The following is a 12,836-nucleotide window of genomic DNA, read 5'->3' as shown; positions in this document are numbered from 1 at the left end:
GCAATTATTTTCATGTGTTGCTTAGTGTGACATGTTAAACAAAAAGTAAATGGAAACAGAAGATACCAGCAATTCTTTTGCTTAATATTTCTTGATTCTTACAATAGTAATTTTATTTTTTCAGTTACTTTAAAATTAAAAAATCGTTGATAATTTGTTTTAATTAAATTTGCACATTGCACATAGGAAAATAACTTAAGCCAACTATCTATTTGCTGAATAACACATTTTTCTTATTAAAACACCCCATTTGGTGTACATAATATATAGAGTAACGTTAAAAACACATCGTTAAGTTCTTCTAAATCAAACTTTGTAAGTCCAATAATTTTATCAATATTAATTAAGTTAACACAGTCAAAGTCCAACACTATATTAATAAAATTCAAAGAGTTTACGGTTACAACAAAATACCGGGAAAAAATCACCTAACCTTAAATCGTCTTAAATCGAACAAACCGCTAGGTTCGAATCGCCGCAATCGATAGAATTGACAAGAAGTGCCATACACCTAGACGCTTGTGCTAGAAGAGACTGATGTTGGGTGGCAGATCTTTTACTTAAGTGTGCAAACACACACACACGGGAACAATTTGGCTAAATCGGCCCATTTTGCGGCTTTCATGAAAAAAAATCATCATTGTTTTACGCAAAGAACCATCGGGAATCATCACAGATATAGAAAAACCCAGGTTCCAAACCACCCACTCAGTCTCCTCTACCAGGTGCCGGTAACTAGGCCTGAGTAACACTGTGTTGAGTTGCGCTTTTGAGGTGTTGCCGCTCTCTGAGTTAATCAGTTTTAAGTAGGGCTCGGAATCAAACTCGTATAATTCGAGTATTCGAATATTCGAAAAGCGAATAATTATGTGTAGTCATTACTCGAATACACCAACATTATCAAACTCACAAGGTGCAAATATCTTTGCATATATATATAAAATAAATTATTCATATTCTACAAGCGTTTAAACAAATACCCATATATGTACAAGCAAATGAAAATAATCATATTTACTCTCCTGCAAATGAATGTAAAATTACGTCTCTGTGTTCTGGTGTTTCGCGTTATCAACTTTTGCGCGGTGTTACAATTAATGTGCCGACAAAGGCACTTTTTTATGCGTTGCGGCTAGTTGCCAAAAATTATATGAGATAACGATTTTTCTTCTTAGAAAATGGTGAACGGAAAACGAACACTCGAATATATAACGAATACGAATAGAAATACTCGAATGTTCGAATAATTTTACTATTCGAATAAACCACTAAACGAATATCAGATTTTTAAAAATTCCGAGCCTTAGTTTTAAGTGCGATGCGATGAGGGTGACGAGTTTTACAAATATTGATTCTCTAGTCGTTTTTTGAGGAAACCAAAATTTTGATCGATTTTGTCCCAAATTCAAAGGAAAATGTTAAAAATATAACTGATCAATTGCCCTTAAAATAAATCTAAACCGAGTAGAAAAAGTCATCAACATTTTCCCAACAACGGAACTGCGTTACTGTGCCGGGGCGTTGGGTTGGCGCACCGAACCCTTTGCGTAGCACTGCGCCAACTTCTAAAAATTCATTGAGTTACCCAGGCCTACTGGTAACCACCTAACCAAGCTAAATACAGTGAAACAATCAATGTAGTAGGTAGGTGCTAAAGCTCTGATTTTCCCTACTGAGTACAAAAGTTTTCTTGACTGGTTCATGCCTTATACCCTCAAGAGTTTCTACACGCAATGTCCTCCCCAGATCCGGACTGGTCGAGGCAAATCCCTCGAATCCTTAGAGGACCCGACGGAAAGGACACACCATACGTTCTCGGCGGAAAACACGCAAACTTTCTACTACAATCAGCCAACCGGATGGCGGCCCCGGTCCTACGACGATGGAGATATCACTCCGACCAATGAGAGCGGGCTTCTGTATGAAGGAGGCGGCACCCTACCGAGGCCCAGAGGCATCATCAAGGTCCGGCCAATCGCCAAGATCACCGCCAAGGTGACCACATGAGTTCCCAGCTAATCGCTTGCTGACTGTCTTGATTGTTCCAGGCACGAGAAACATTCCCCGACTTTGAGAAGCCGCAGTTCAATCCGGAGAAATACGGAAATCCCCAATACAAAACGCTGCCCAACACCTACATTCAATACGGCAGCCCGATGATGGGCAAGAAAATTCCCCCCAATCCTCCAAAGAGGCGCGACAGCGAATGCACTGAGGAAACCACCACGGTGGAGATCCACCATGTGCAGACGTCCAGTCCGCTGCCGCTTCCGGCCTATCCAAGCAGCGATAGTCTGAGTATATCGCTGGAGAGCGGAGGAGATTTGCCACTGCCTCCTCCTCCCGCACCTGGAACTCCTCCAGGTGCGGTTTCCACACATTGCAAGCTGAATTCGTCGCAAAGTTGGGGCGCTGAGGAACAGGAACTGATGAAGACTCTGGCGTTGCAGCACCGGAATGGATCTGATGCTAGTTTTAAGGTGAGAACTTTACGCTCAATCCGCTTCATTATTCCTGAAGATTGTCAGTATTTTTAAGTCCAAATCAAAATTAATTCCTGGGTTTCAGTCATTTATTGTCTTTATTTATCAATTAAAATACGTTTCGGTGTATTTTTCCACCATCATCAGTTTTTACGTGTAGCGTTGTTGCAGCAACAACAATGATGGTGGAAAAATACACCGAAACGTATTTTAATTGATAAATAAAGACAATAAATGACTCAAACCCAGGAATTAATTTTGATTTGGAATTGAAACACAGTCAGGAAAGTATATACAATGAAGTATTTTTAAGGAAAACTAGAAAATAAAGCGTTTTTTTGGCGGCACCTCGTTGTTTGGGATCTTGAGTCAAGTCAATTTGACCATGATTTGCTCCATTTATGCATGTTTTGCAACCTTTGCTGCTCTATCCTCTCAATTTCAGTTCTGGTGGTGTTTTTACCTCTTTTTTTCGGTCATCCTCAGGATTTTTTTCAGATTCGTTTCAAAATTGGAATCGCGATTTTTGCAGGCCGAAGTTTCCGACCTAATTCCTGTGAATCCAGAAATTAAATTGTGGTTGCATTTTGTAGGGAAACGTTTCATTTATAACTGAACAAAGTTTCTATTTGCAGTCATCCTCAGGCAATTTTCCAAAATTTTTCAAAATCGCAACTGGGTTTTGCAGACCGAAATGTCCGCTTTATTTCGCATATAATCTGCGAAGTCAGAAATTAAATTTTGAATAAATTTAATAGGGCAAAATGCCTTCGATAAGTGAACTAAGTTTCGATTTCCAGGCATCATCAGCAATTTTGTAGAATTTGTAAAATCAATGACCGAAAAAGGAGGTAAAGTCGCCACCAGAACTGAAATTGAGAACAAAGAGCAGCAAAGGTTGCAAAACATGGCTAAGTTCCAAAAAAAATTGCTAAGTAGAGTCCGAAAAAATTGAAAAACCAACATTTGTTTAAAAGAGGTTGAGATTGCTGAGATTTGATTTAATGGGGTTTCCACTGCCTTACAAAGTTTTTTGTGATGTCTTGAAGATGATTGGAATTGAATTGAAACAATTGCTTGAAAATCTTAAACAATGAGACAGACCGAATAAACCCTTTAACGCCCTGCTTCCATCCATTCTTTCGCATCGCATAGTCTTACGCTCTAGTGTGATTTTTTCCAACATAGCGGCAATTATGATGGCAACATTCCTCGTTTATACGGTTATATAACTGCTATTTTACCCCGTTCCGACGCTAAATTGCTCCAATATACCTCTAGTGTAATCGTAAACCAGCCATAGAGAAATATGCTACGTTTTGGGGGTTTATCCCGATTAACCGACCTAATGGACAGCGTTATTGCGCGGAGATCCGCATATTATATAGTTAGTTGCTGGTCTAAATTGCGACAGTTTTAGGGGTTTTTTATGTGTAATATGATGGTTTGTTGTTGCAGTCGAGTTCCAGCACAGAATCAGATTCGCTGCCGTTCGCCAATGAGAATGCGGGCACGATTCGCACCAGATCGGGTACCGCCAGCCGCCAAAACGAATTTTCGTCGCCCAAACCGAGACCTTCAGGCCTGCCGGCTCATCCGTCCCCAACACCCAGTCAGAACAGACAAGCCAATACTAGTTCGCGTAGTAGGTGAGCAAAATCAGTTTGTTCTTAGATGCAAAAGCATTTCCCGCACACATCCAATCACCCTGTATATTAGTGTATTTTCAGTAATTCAATCGTTTGATGCAGGTCTGAACCAGCCGATGTCCTGAACGATATCGGCAACATGTTGGCCAATTTAACTGATGAACTCGATGCCATGCTGGAGGAAGAGAAAAGACAGCAATAGACTGAAGCTGAACAAAGTGGACAAGAGGCGAGAACAATGGGGGGAAACTCCCGCAGGATTAGGATGTATTGGGTTTGCCAGTTTCAACCTGAGAAAGGTTACTAAGACGAAAGTTCGGCTCAGTCTAAAAATGTTGCCATACATGCGGGAACGTTTGTGTAAATAGTCTTCTAGTGAGTTTGTTTTGTACATATTTAGTCCCTAAGTGCAAATGCGGTATTTTGTATTCACTTATACAGGATGTTCTTGGGAACGCGAACACTTTTATTTAATGTGTTATGTAACTCATTAATGAATGAAGGTGTGCCAATGTTGGGCGCAATAATTATCTTAGATTTGCAAAATCAAACTGTTACGGTGTACTTGAGTGCACCGAACTACTCTAATCAACGGCCCCACCTACACCAGCTGTTTGTAACCGGGAAAATTATATATGTATATAAATGGAGAAATGTACCTACCAATAAGTGAAACCAATATGTAGTTTAGACGAGAAATTTGTACAAAGCCACTTTTTAGTATACGGAGTTAGGGCAACAGAATACTATTTAGATCAGGATAGTTATTGGTGTTTTTAATACCTTTACACCGCGAAATGTAACTCTAATAACTCTTAAAACCTTAGATAGCCGATTTTGCCCAACCCAGAACCTGACTAGACCTTCTGATTGTGCAAACTCGCGACTGAATTTCAGTTTTATTCAATAAATGTTTTCCAAAAAGACTGGTAGAGATTGACCCTTTGAAAGGCTCTTTTAAAAGATCTGGGATATTTTCAGCTGTGCCATACAGGTTTTCTGATCACATGACAAAAAAATATGCATTCACGTTCCGAGATCTTTTCAACAGAACCGAATAGGAATAATATTTTTGTGTAGCCTAGATACTCCTTGATTTTCATGTAAAATACGCGTTTTAGTTGAAAAAAAACACCCTTTTTAAGTTAATCGAAGGTTAACTGACATGTTGTGCTACTTAATATTTTATATTTACATTGATTATTGTTATTTATACTTGGCATTTTTCCTAATTAACTATACAATTACATACTATAGTTGTTATTGAGTCGGAAACCGCTTTCGGCTTGGATTAATATGGATTTCATTTTATTTTACTTATTTGATTGTTAAAACATAGATTAATAAAGTACATTGTAAAAAAAAACGTTTTTATGTATTATTTTAGAGTGAAAATCAGGAAACAGCCTGAAAAAACAACACCAAAATAATGTTTTTGATTAAGCAACTACGCACTAACAGCCGCTTTTAAAGATCTGATCAAACAAAAAAGTGCTTGTGCATTCATTAGTAAACAAGTACAAACTAATCATTTCCTCATCCTCCTTTAAGTCACCGCCTAACAGCGCAATTCTATACAGCCTCACTTATAAAGTACATGGTAAAAAAACGTTTTTATGTATCATTTTAGTGTGGAAATCAGGAAAACTAGAAAAAACAAGACCAAAAGAAACGTTTTTTTTTCTTTTTGATTAAGCACCTACGCACTAACAGCCGGCTCTTTAAGATCTGATTAAACAAAAAAGGGCTTGTGCATTCATTAGTCAACAAGTACAAACTAATCATTTCCTCATCCTCCTTTAGGTCACCGTCTAACAGCAAAATTCTATACAGTCTCACTTCGTCCTCATTTATTCAATGAGTTAACGTAAACGTTAGAACGCTAAATTGCCCATTCTTGTAGTATTCTCCGGAGTAAATATTGGTATAGCTTAGGTAGAAAAAATCTACCTGGTTATGCAGAAGACTGTCGGTAGTTCTTCGTACTCATCATTTTCTTGCCACACATTGCACAGATGCTCTTCTTGTAGGCACACGCCTGACAGTAGTGGGAACCCACTTGGTGAACTTTCTGCTTACATATCCTAGAAAAAAACATCGATTTGAGATCACTTCCTTCTATATTAGGATGTTATTATGGTAAACTTTTCGTATTAGTCCTGAAGATAAAATAGAAGGATGATTGATATATCAAGAAAAAAGAGGCATAAAAATTGCCTCAAAAATTGTGATTTAAAAACTATTATGGATAATTCGAGTTGGCAAAAGGCGTCACTAAACATTTTCATCAGAAACCCACTTATACAACCCTTAACTGGCGATATTTTCAAGGTTTTCCGAGATATCTATGTAAGTAACTATTCAAGTTTTTTTTTGAAAATTTGCGTCAATCGCCTTAAGGATCGTCAAAGATTGGAAATTTCTCATAAAACAATATAAAGCAAATGTAGTTCTCGAAACGATCTATCGAAAATCCATTGATAACTCGGCTATTTGAAACCGTTTCCCAGATATGAACGCTTATCGAGAGCGTTTGAAAATTTAGCCTCTCCACGACAGACAAAAAAGGTTCTTATAAAAATGTTGAAACTGAAACCCCATAAAAACTGAGATTGTTCCTTCTCATCTTTTAAAGAATAGGAATTTCTCAAGACGATGTATTGCAAAGCTTCAAAAGAGAAGAACACGTGTTTTCCCAAAACAGAAAACACTGTAATGGCAATAAAACTCTGTTTTTCTGTTGGTAACAGATGCAGCAAGCAAAAGACCACTAGGGGCAAGTGAGAAGAAATCTAACATACATGTGGCTTCCTTAAGGCATTGAATTCATGTATTTGTATGGAATAAAGACACACTATAAGATATCAAAACCTCCATGTTTCCTTACCTGCATGTCTCAAATTTGGCCGTATAAGGATTAAATCTGTTCTTCGAAGCAGTCAGAGCCTTGTTTTCATTCACTTTTCGTCCTCCGCTTTCTGTAGTATTTCTCGCTCCCGTTTTCCATGGGTCTGGAGTAATCACTTTGCCCACTTTCTTCTGGCAGTTATCACACACCATTTTGTAATAGAATCACTTTAAAAAGTACTGTTTTCTATTCACAAAGCTCCCACGTTCCTGTAAACACTTTGAACAGTTCGAGGTTTACTTTTATGGTTAGATAAGTGTGTCAAGACTGTCAAGTCACCACTCCAAGCACTTTCGAAGGAATTCAACCGGGTTGGTGGGGAGAAGATATAACCTGCTTACGTCATACTGAGAAATGTTTTTCTCTACTTTTTATTGGGATTGTTATTTGACTTCACTAGAACCACGGGGCTGTAATCTTGCGATTTTTGTACAATTTTCAATATTTATATGGAATTTAGATGCTTTAGTTAGGATTTTCTTGGCTGCATCAACCGGTTTCGGTAACGACTCGAATCACATGACGCGCGCATGATCCACGAAGGAGTTTTGTCAAGGCGTGAAGGTTGACGTTATTTTTAGGTGTCAAAGTCAAAAATAATTTAACAAAATCAGATTTACTTTGAAAAATGGCCAAGAAAACTTACGATTTATTATTTAAGTTGTTATTAATCGGCGACTCTGGTGTGGGGAAAACCTGCATTCTATTTCGGTTCAGTGACGACGCGTTTACGACCACTTTTATATCTACTATAGGTGAGCACTGTATTTGGGGGTCTTTTACATTAATAATGTATTTTTTTTTGATCAAATAGCCCAAAGTCCAAGAGGCAAGCCTAAGTTGGTTAATAATCTAGTAATGTTCCTGGAATTGTACTAATTAATTTGCTGGGTCGCAGTTAGCAGACTGATAATTTTTTCATTAGCTTAATAGGTTCTTTACAACTTCACAAAACTTCTCTTGGTTTTACCGATGAATCAAACTCATTTATTGCCTGAAATTAGCTGAGTTTGTTCAATTGGTCCTCACTCAGGGCAGACACTTTATTTCTGAAACCCAGTTTTTATGCCTATCTAATGCAGTTGTTATGGGTATTTCGCCTTTATACGTACATTCTCAGTATAAATAATCCGAGCTCTTCGAGTCAAATTTATGTGTTCGACTGTGAGCGAGCACATTATATATTTCGGTATTTAGCATGTTGCAAATGTGTTTGCCTTGGAATTGCTTATTCAGGCACCTGAGAAGCGCATTCAGGGTTGTCACCAACCAATCCTATCCAAAATTGTCTTTACATGTACTGGAATGTGCAGGAAATGTTTTTTTAATGAGAAATGAGGACACAAAATTTTAACAAAGTCTTATCTGAAACTTACTTTAAGATAATTTAAGGCGTTGTATGGTTCAATTCTGTTAACAATTCAATTCACCTCAACTTTGAATAGAACCTCAACCTGAACCAGCAGGAGGGCTTTGCTTCAACTTCTAGCTAACATTGAAACTTGTTCTACCATTGTTCGTCTAGAATACCTACTATTAAGTGAAATAACAGCGTTTTATTAACGATTGTCTGTTGTTTGTTGCAGGAATTGATTTCAAAATCAAAACCATAGAATTAAGGGGCAAGAAAATTAAGCTCCAAATTTGGGACACCGCCGGCCAAGAGCGGTTCCACACCATCACCACCTCGTACTATAGAGGTGCAATGGGTATCATGCTAGTCTATGATATAACGAATGAAAAGAGTTTTGAGAACATAGTGAAATGGCTTCGGAATATAGATGAGGTACGAACTTTTATGCTTGCGCTTTTAAATTGATATTTATACTGATAAAATACGCCGTTTTAAGTAAATTCCAATTTATCGAAGACAAAATGTGAACCTTGGCTTAGGTTTTCTGCGCGTATTTTGTGCGATGGTATACGCAAAATGGGCAATTAATTTCGTGTTAATTTGTTCATCTATTTATGAGTAATCTTCAGCTCAGTCGTTAAGTTTCTTTGATTTTATTGGCAGGCCGTTTAATGGCGCACTAAACGTAAATTACTGGCCTAAACAAAGCATTTTCCCATCCGCTTTGAATGTCTTTCTTTAACACAATGGGTCGGTTGTCCAATTTTAGCATGCCAATGAGGATGTTGAAAAGATGATTCTAGGCAATAAATGTGATATGGACGACAAGCGAACAGTGAGCATGGAACGGGGGGAATTGGTAAGTGATCAGAAAAAAACGAGAAAATCCTTTCAATTTTTTTGCGGAATTTGATGCTCCTGATCCGCTAGCAGGCAATAGTGGCTTCAAGTGTGGGCTGCCATCGGACTGATGGCTCTGAAGAAGCCGGCATTGTCTGCTAGCAAAACGTCGGGATCAACTTGCAAAAATCCCCTTGGTCACGAAGGCATTAACAGTTTTAGTATTTGTTTTTGTTAGATCGCAAAGGAGCACAGTATAAGATTTATGGAAACCTCGGCGAAATCGAACATAAACATTGAGAGGGCGTTCAGAGAGCTAGCAGATGCGATTTTATATAAAACGGCGGGACGTGAACCTGGAGACAATGTGGACCGAGTGATGGTGGACAGGAAACCGACCTCAAGTTCAACAAAGTCTTGTTGTAATCATTAAGCGTCTAGCTTGTTTTATAATCTAGTTTTATGTTGCTCGTTATTTAGCTCTAGGAATTTCCAGGAAATTGGAGATTTCCGGAGTCAACGATGGATTTATTTAAGTTTCAGTCACAACCACGCCCAGTCATTCACATGAAAATGCTCATATAACTTAACTCGACTTATTTTGTACGCAACTAGAATTTTTCGAAATTTTCTACGATTCTACTTCGCTTGATTCAAGCCATTAAATATGTTTGTTTGTGTTTAATCTCTGTATATACGTATACTCATTTAATATTTTTGTGCCAGTTTTCTCCATGTCTCATTTAGGAAGATTTGACCGACGCCTGCAACGAAAGTGAGTACTAACGATTGGTTAAAGAGTCCATGACATAGAAAATATTCTTAGTTGAGACTTTTTTTAGTTTAGGAAGTCATCTATCAATTGTTTGCAAATATTAACAAACACTCCCAAAGTTTAAATCGTCTCGCGCTCATAGTTTAGTGGCAAACACGCAATTGCGGCTTTTTTGTATCAAAGTGTACGTGTCTTCAAACTATATCATATACCACTGTGTTATAGAATAGATAAACAAAACGATATCTTGGTTTAAAGCAATACTACGAAGAAGGCGCTTTGTTTCTGTAAGACTAATCCCAGAGGCCCAAGAATCGACAACCAGCGCCTTGCCTTATTTGTAATAATGCCGACTAAATGCATGTGAATTCTGCGTAGTCTCGATTGAACAAAAGCGTTTTTGTCGATTTTTGCGCTGCTTTGATCATTTAGTTGTTTTGTCCGTGTAAGTAATGTAAGAAAGCTTCTCCGTGATTTATAAGCCCAGTTTGCTTAGTTATAACATGTTTAATTTAAAACTGTTTATTTACAACAAGAGTTTGTTAAATAAATCTTTAATTTTAAACAATTGTTGCTTTTTTATTTCGCCACTTTTTTGCCTTGTTCAATTACTGGTAATTCGCCTTTGTGTCTCTTATTGGCAATTTTTGTTTCAGTTGGTGTTCGCCATTGTCAGTGCTGCGCTCCTTCGCCTGAATTTGGCGATTTATGAGTACACGGTGTTTTATGCTGCGGACTGCGCCCAGTATGAGTGAGTGAAAAATCTTCATTTTTCTGAGATGAGTCTTTGAATTCGAGCCATTAAACGCTTGAAACCTCGCAGTTACTTTGCTAGGCAAATTAACCGTTAATGACTCAAATGAGCCAATTCTTCGGTTAGCCGAATGTTGATGGCTCGCACTCAAATGCTTTCATTTCCAAACGCTAATAGTTATTAAAAGCAAACCTGATTTTGTTCGTTTTGTAATTAGAACGACTCCAGTCTGATTATATCGCATAAGTATTCAGGCATTTATTCCTAATTTCCGGTGGTAGACAGTCTGCATTTGGCCACAAATTTATTTATTTAAAGTCGCGAGGATTCAGTGAGGAAAAAATTGAATTCATCGGCAAAGTGAAGCAGGTTTAGGTCGTGCGTTCTGTCTGAGATCGGTAGAAGGCTTGAACCGGGCTCAGGTAACAGTAAAAGAGTCATCACGACCCACTTTACCATTTCTTCGGCAAAGCGAGGCGGATAATGACCTGAAAATTCGGCCAGTCCAACTAGCACTTCTTGAAGTTCATATCGGCTGTACATCGAAAATGTTGGAGGATCAGCATTTTTTGTTTTTTGTCCGTGTTGTGGTATCAGCATAAGGTGTTTGTCCGTGTATTTGGTGTTTGTTCAGTCAAACTGGGTAAAACAATACCACCGTTCGGTTTAACTATGCAACATTACTCCTTATCGCCGCTTTTATCTAAGTACAATATGTAACTACGTGTAGTTGCTACTACGGTTTCCGCAAAAGCTTGGAATAGTTGTAATTTTTGCGGTATGACATACGCCTAGTCAATTTTTTCCGGTTGGAGTATTGAAAAGTGAGCGTTAGAAATGAGTGCCGACAGTGTAAAAAGTCGCAAAAAAGTGAACAGTGATATTCCGAAAAACACTAAAGGTATGAAACATTTACAGCCGCTAAAACCCTCGCTGACTAGCAATTTGTTCTGTTTGCTTGGTAATTTGTTTGGCATACAGAATTGTACGCAAAACGCCGATATTGGCCCAGATAGTTCTTTCATACATGAAAGAACTAATGGTAGAGGTAAGTTGTGCTTGGGTTTTCCGGAAAATCTTCTGGTTCTTTGAGTGGAAAAACAGTGGTTTGGAAGGCAATGTTTATGTTTACAGAGGAATTAAATGGCAAAAGAAAATCCTCACGCCCTAATGAAGAAGCGAGAAAATCAGGACATGTTGCAGTGAAAAGGAATCAATACAGTATCGGCCCGAGAGATGTGAACTCGTCGAGGAAAAGCCTGTTTTGGGCGTACGTGTTTTGGCTGTTTGGAGGAGTTTTTGGTAAGTGCGAGTTCGTGGGAAAACCTTTTAAATTCTACTCTGGTTCAGTTCCTGCAGCTGGAAGGGGCGTTTTGGATCGTAAAAAAAAGGTCGAGTTTTTCTAGAGGAAAAAGTATGATTTTTTTAAGGAACCGATGCAGCTTCTGGAAATTGTAGTTTTTTGGGTCAATATTTACTTAATCGGGAAAAATCAGAAATCAATGCGATTTGGATGCAATTTTTAGAGTTTTCAGACTGAGGCGTCTTCTATTGAGTCTCGGAAATTCAAGTCTGCCCCTGCTCCAGATCCGAAGATATGATTTTCTGAAGTGGGCGGTGCAGTTATGTGAAAACTTTAATTAAAGTCAATATTCACTAAGTCTGCCAAAATTTGAATTTTTTGCGATCTGATTGAAATTTTCAGTTTTCAAATAAAAAAAAGGATAAACCACATTTTTTCCTCAATGAAAACAGGATTTTTTGGGAAGGTGGTCAATTTTTGGACAATCCTGAGCTTTTCCAGTGGTTTTTTCGACTTGTGCGCAGGAGCGGATCCAGCTTTAAAGTCGGGGGGTGGGGAGGTTATGTAGAAAAAATACAGTCTTTTGTTATCTATGAAATTAGAAAAATTATTGTCGTTTTGTGCAAGGGTGGCGCAAGATTATTGCAAAATTTCATGTTTTCCGTCCCGTTTTGTATGTTTCTCAGTATCTCTGTACATCATTCTAGACAGAAATAAATGGCCTTTTTAGAAAGTGAACCATAAATGGGGAAATGTTGGCAGTTTTCTCA

At 38.1% G+C, this 12,836-nt stretch overlaps 4 protein-coding genes across 13 annotated transcripts in view; 3 read left to right on the top strand and 1 right to left on the bottom strand.

Annotated features, from left to right (window-relative positions):
• Positions 1 to 5,498, top strand: part of LOC109539351 (caskin-1) — a 143,200-nt gene extending 137,702 nt beyond the window's left edge. For 7 of the 8 annotated variants that reach the window (XM_019907043.2, XM_019907042.2, XM_019907041.2 and 4 more), the window contains 4 exons: positions 1,747 to 1,995; positions 2,049 to 2,480; positions 3,942 to 4,132; positions 4,235 to 5,498. In XM_019907043.2, the coding sequence (XP_019762602.1) occupies positions 1,747 to 1,995; positions 2,049 to 2,480; positions 3,942 to 4,132; positions 4,235 to 4,334 (972 nt within the window). In that variant the 3' untranslated portion in view covers positions 4,335 to 5,498. The remainder of the gene's footprint in view (positions 1 to 1,746; positions 1,996 to 2,048; positions 2,481 to 3,941; positions 4,133 to 4,234) is intronic. The other variant, XM_048669589.1, reaches the window with a different exon arrangement.
• On the bottom strand, positions 5,270 to 7,501 carry LOC109539354 (cysteine-rich PDZ-binding protein). Its single transcript, XM_019907048.2, has 2 exons — positions 7,020 to 7,501; positions 5,270 to 6,216 (listed from the first exon to the last, which is right to left on the bottom strand). Exons 1-2 carry the CDS (start codon positions 7,190 to 7,192, stop codon positions 6,087 to 6,089), a joined length of 303 nt encoding a protein of 100 aa, XP_019762607.1. The 5' UTR covers positions 7,193 to 7,501; the 3' UTR covers positions 5,270 to 6,086.
• A 75-nt stretch (positions 7,502 to 7,576) lies between these two features.
• Positions 7,577 to 10,577, top strand: LOC109539353 (ras-related protein Rab-10). Its single transcript, XM_019907047.2, has 4 exons — positions 7,577 to 7,795; positions 8,627 to 8,826; positions 9,164 to 9,253; positions 9,473 to 10,577. Exons 1-4 carry the CDS (start codon positions 7,669 to 7,671, stop codon positions 9,665 to 9,667), a joined length of 612 nt encoding a protein of 203 aa, XP_019762606.1. The 5' UTR covers positions 7,577 to 7,668; the 3' UTR covers positions 9,668 to 10,577.
• A 679-nt stretch (positions 10,578 to 11,256) lies between these two features.
• The window catches only part of LOC109539336 (dnaJ homolog subfamily C member 22), a 3,679-nt gene continuing 2,099 nt past the window's right edge, over positions 11,257 to 12,836 (top strand). The window contains exons 1-2 of one of the 3 annotated variants that reach the window (XM_048669593.1): positions 11,257 to 11,664; positions 11,898 to 12,065. In XM_048669593.1, coding sequence (XP_048525550.1) covers positions 11,601 to 11,664; positions 11,898 to 12,065 — 232 coding nt within the window. In that variant the 5' untranslated portion in view covers positions 11,257 to 11,600. Of the gene's footprint in view, positions 11,812 to 11,897; positions 12,066 to 12,836 lie in introns of all 3 variants that reach the window. The other 2 variants (XM_048669591.1, XM_048669592.1) reach the window with 2 other exon arrangements.

This window comes from Dendroctonus ponderosae, unplaced genomic scaffold (genome assembly GCF_020466585.1).
Source record: "Dendroctonus ponderosae isolate FM_Combo_2020 unplaced genomic scaffold, Dpon_F_20191213v2 Dpon_F_20191213_9, whole genome shotgun sequence".
Classification (NCBI taxonomy): domain Eukaryota; kingdom Metazoa; phylum Arthropoda; class Insecta; order Coleoptera; family Curculionidae; genus Dendroctonus; species Dendroctonus ponderosae.
Note: the sequence above shows the minus strand (reverse complement) of the source record. Positions and strands in the feature narration are given on the sequence as shown.

Coding starts and splice junctions, on each gene's coding strand:
- LOC109539353 (XM_019907047.2), top strand. CDS start 7,669: ATGGCCAAGAAAACTTACGATTTATTATTTAAGTTGTTATTAATCGGC. Junction 7,796..8,626: donor CACTTTTATATCTACTATAG/GTGAGCACTGTA, acceptor TGTTTGTTGCAG/GAATTGATTTCAAAATCAAA. Junction 8,827..9,163: donor GGCTTCGGAATATAGATGAG/GTACGAACTTTT, acceptor GTCCAATTTTAG/CATGCCAATGAGGATGTTGA.
- LOC109539354 (XM_019907048.2), bottom strand. CDS start 7,192: ATGGTGTGTGATAACTGCCAGAAGAAAGTGGGCAAAGTGATTACTCCA. Junction 6,217..7,019: donor GCCAAATTTGAGACATGCAG/GTAAGGAAACAT, acceptor GTTTTTTTCTAG/GATATGTAAGCAGAAAGTTC.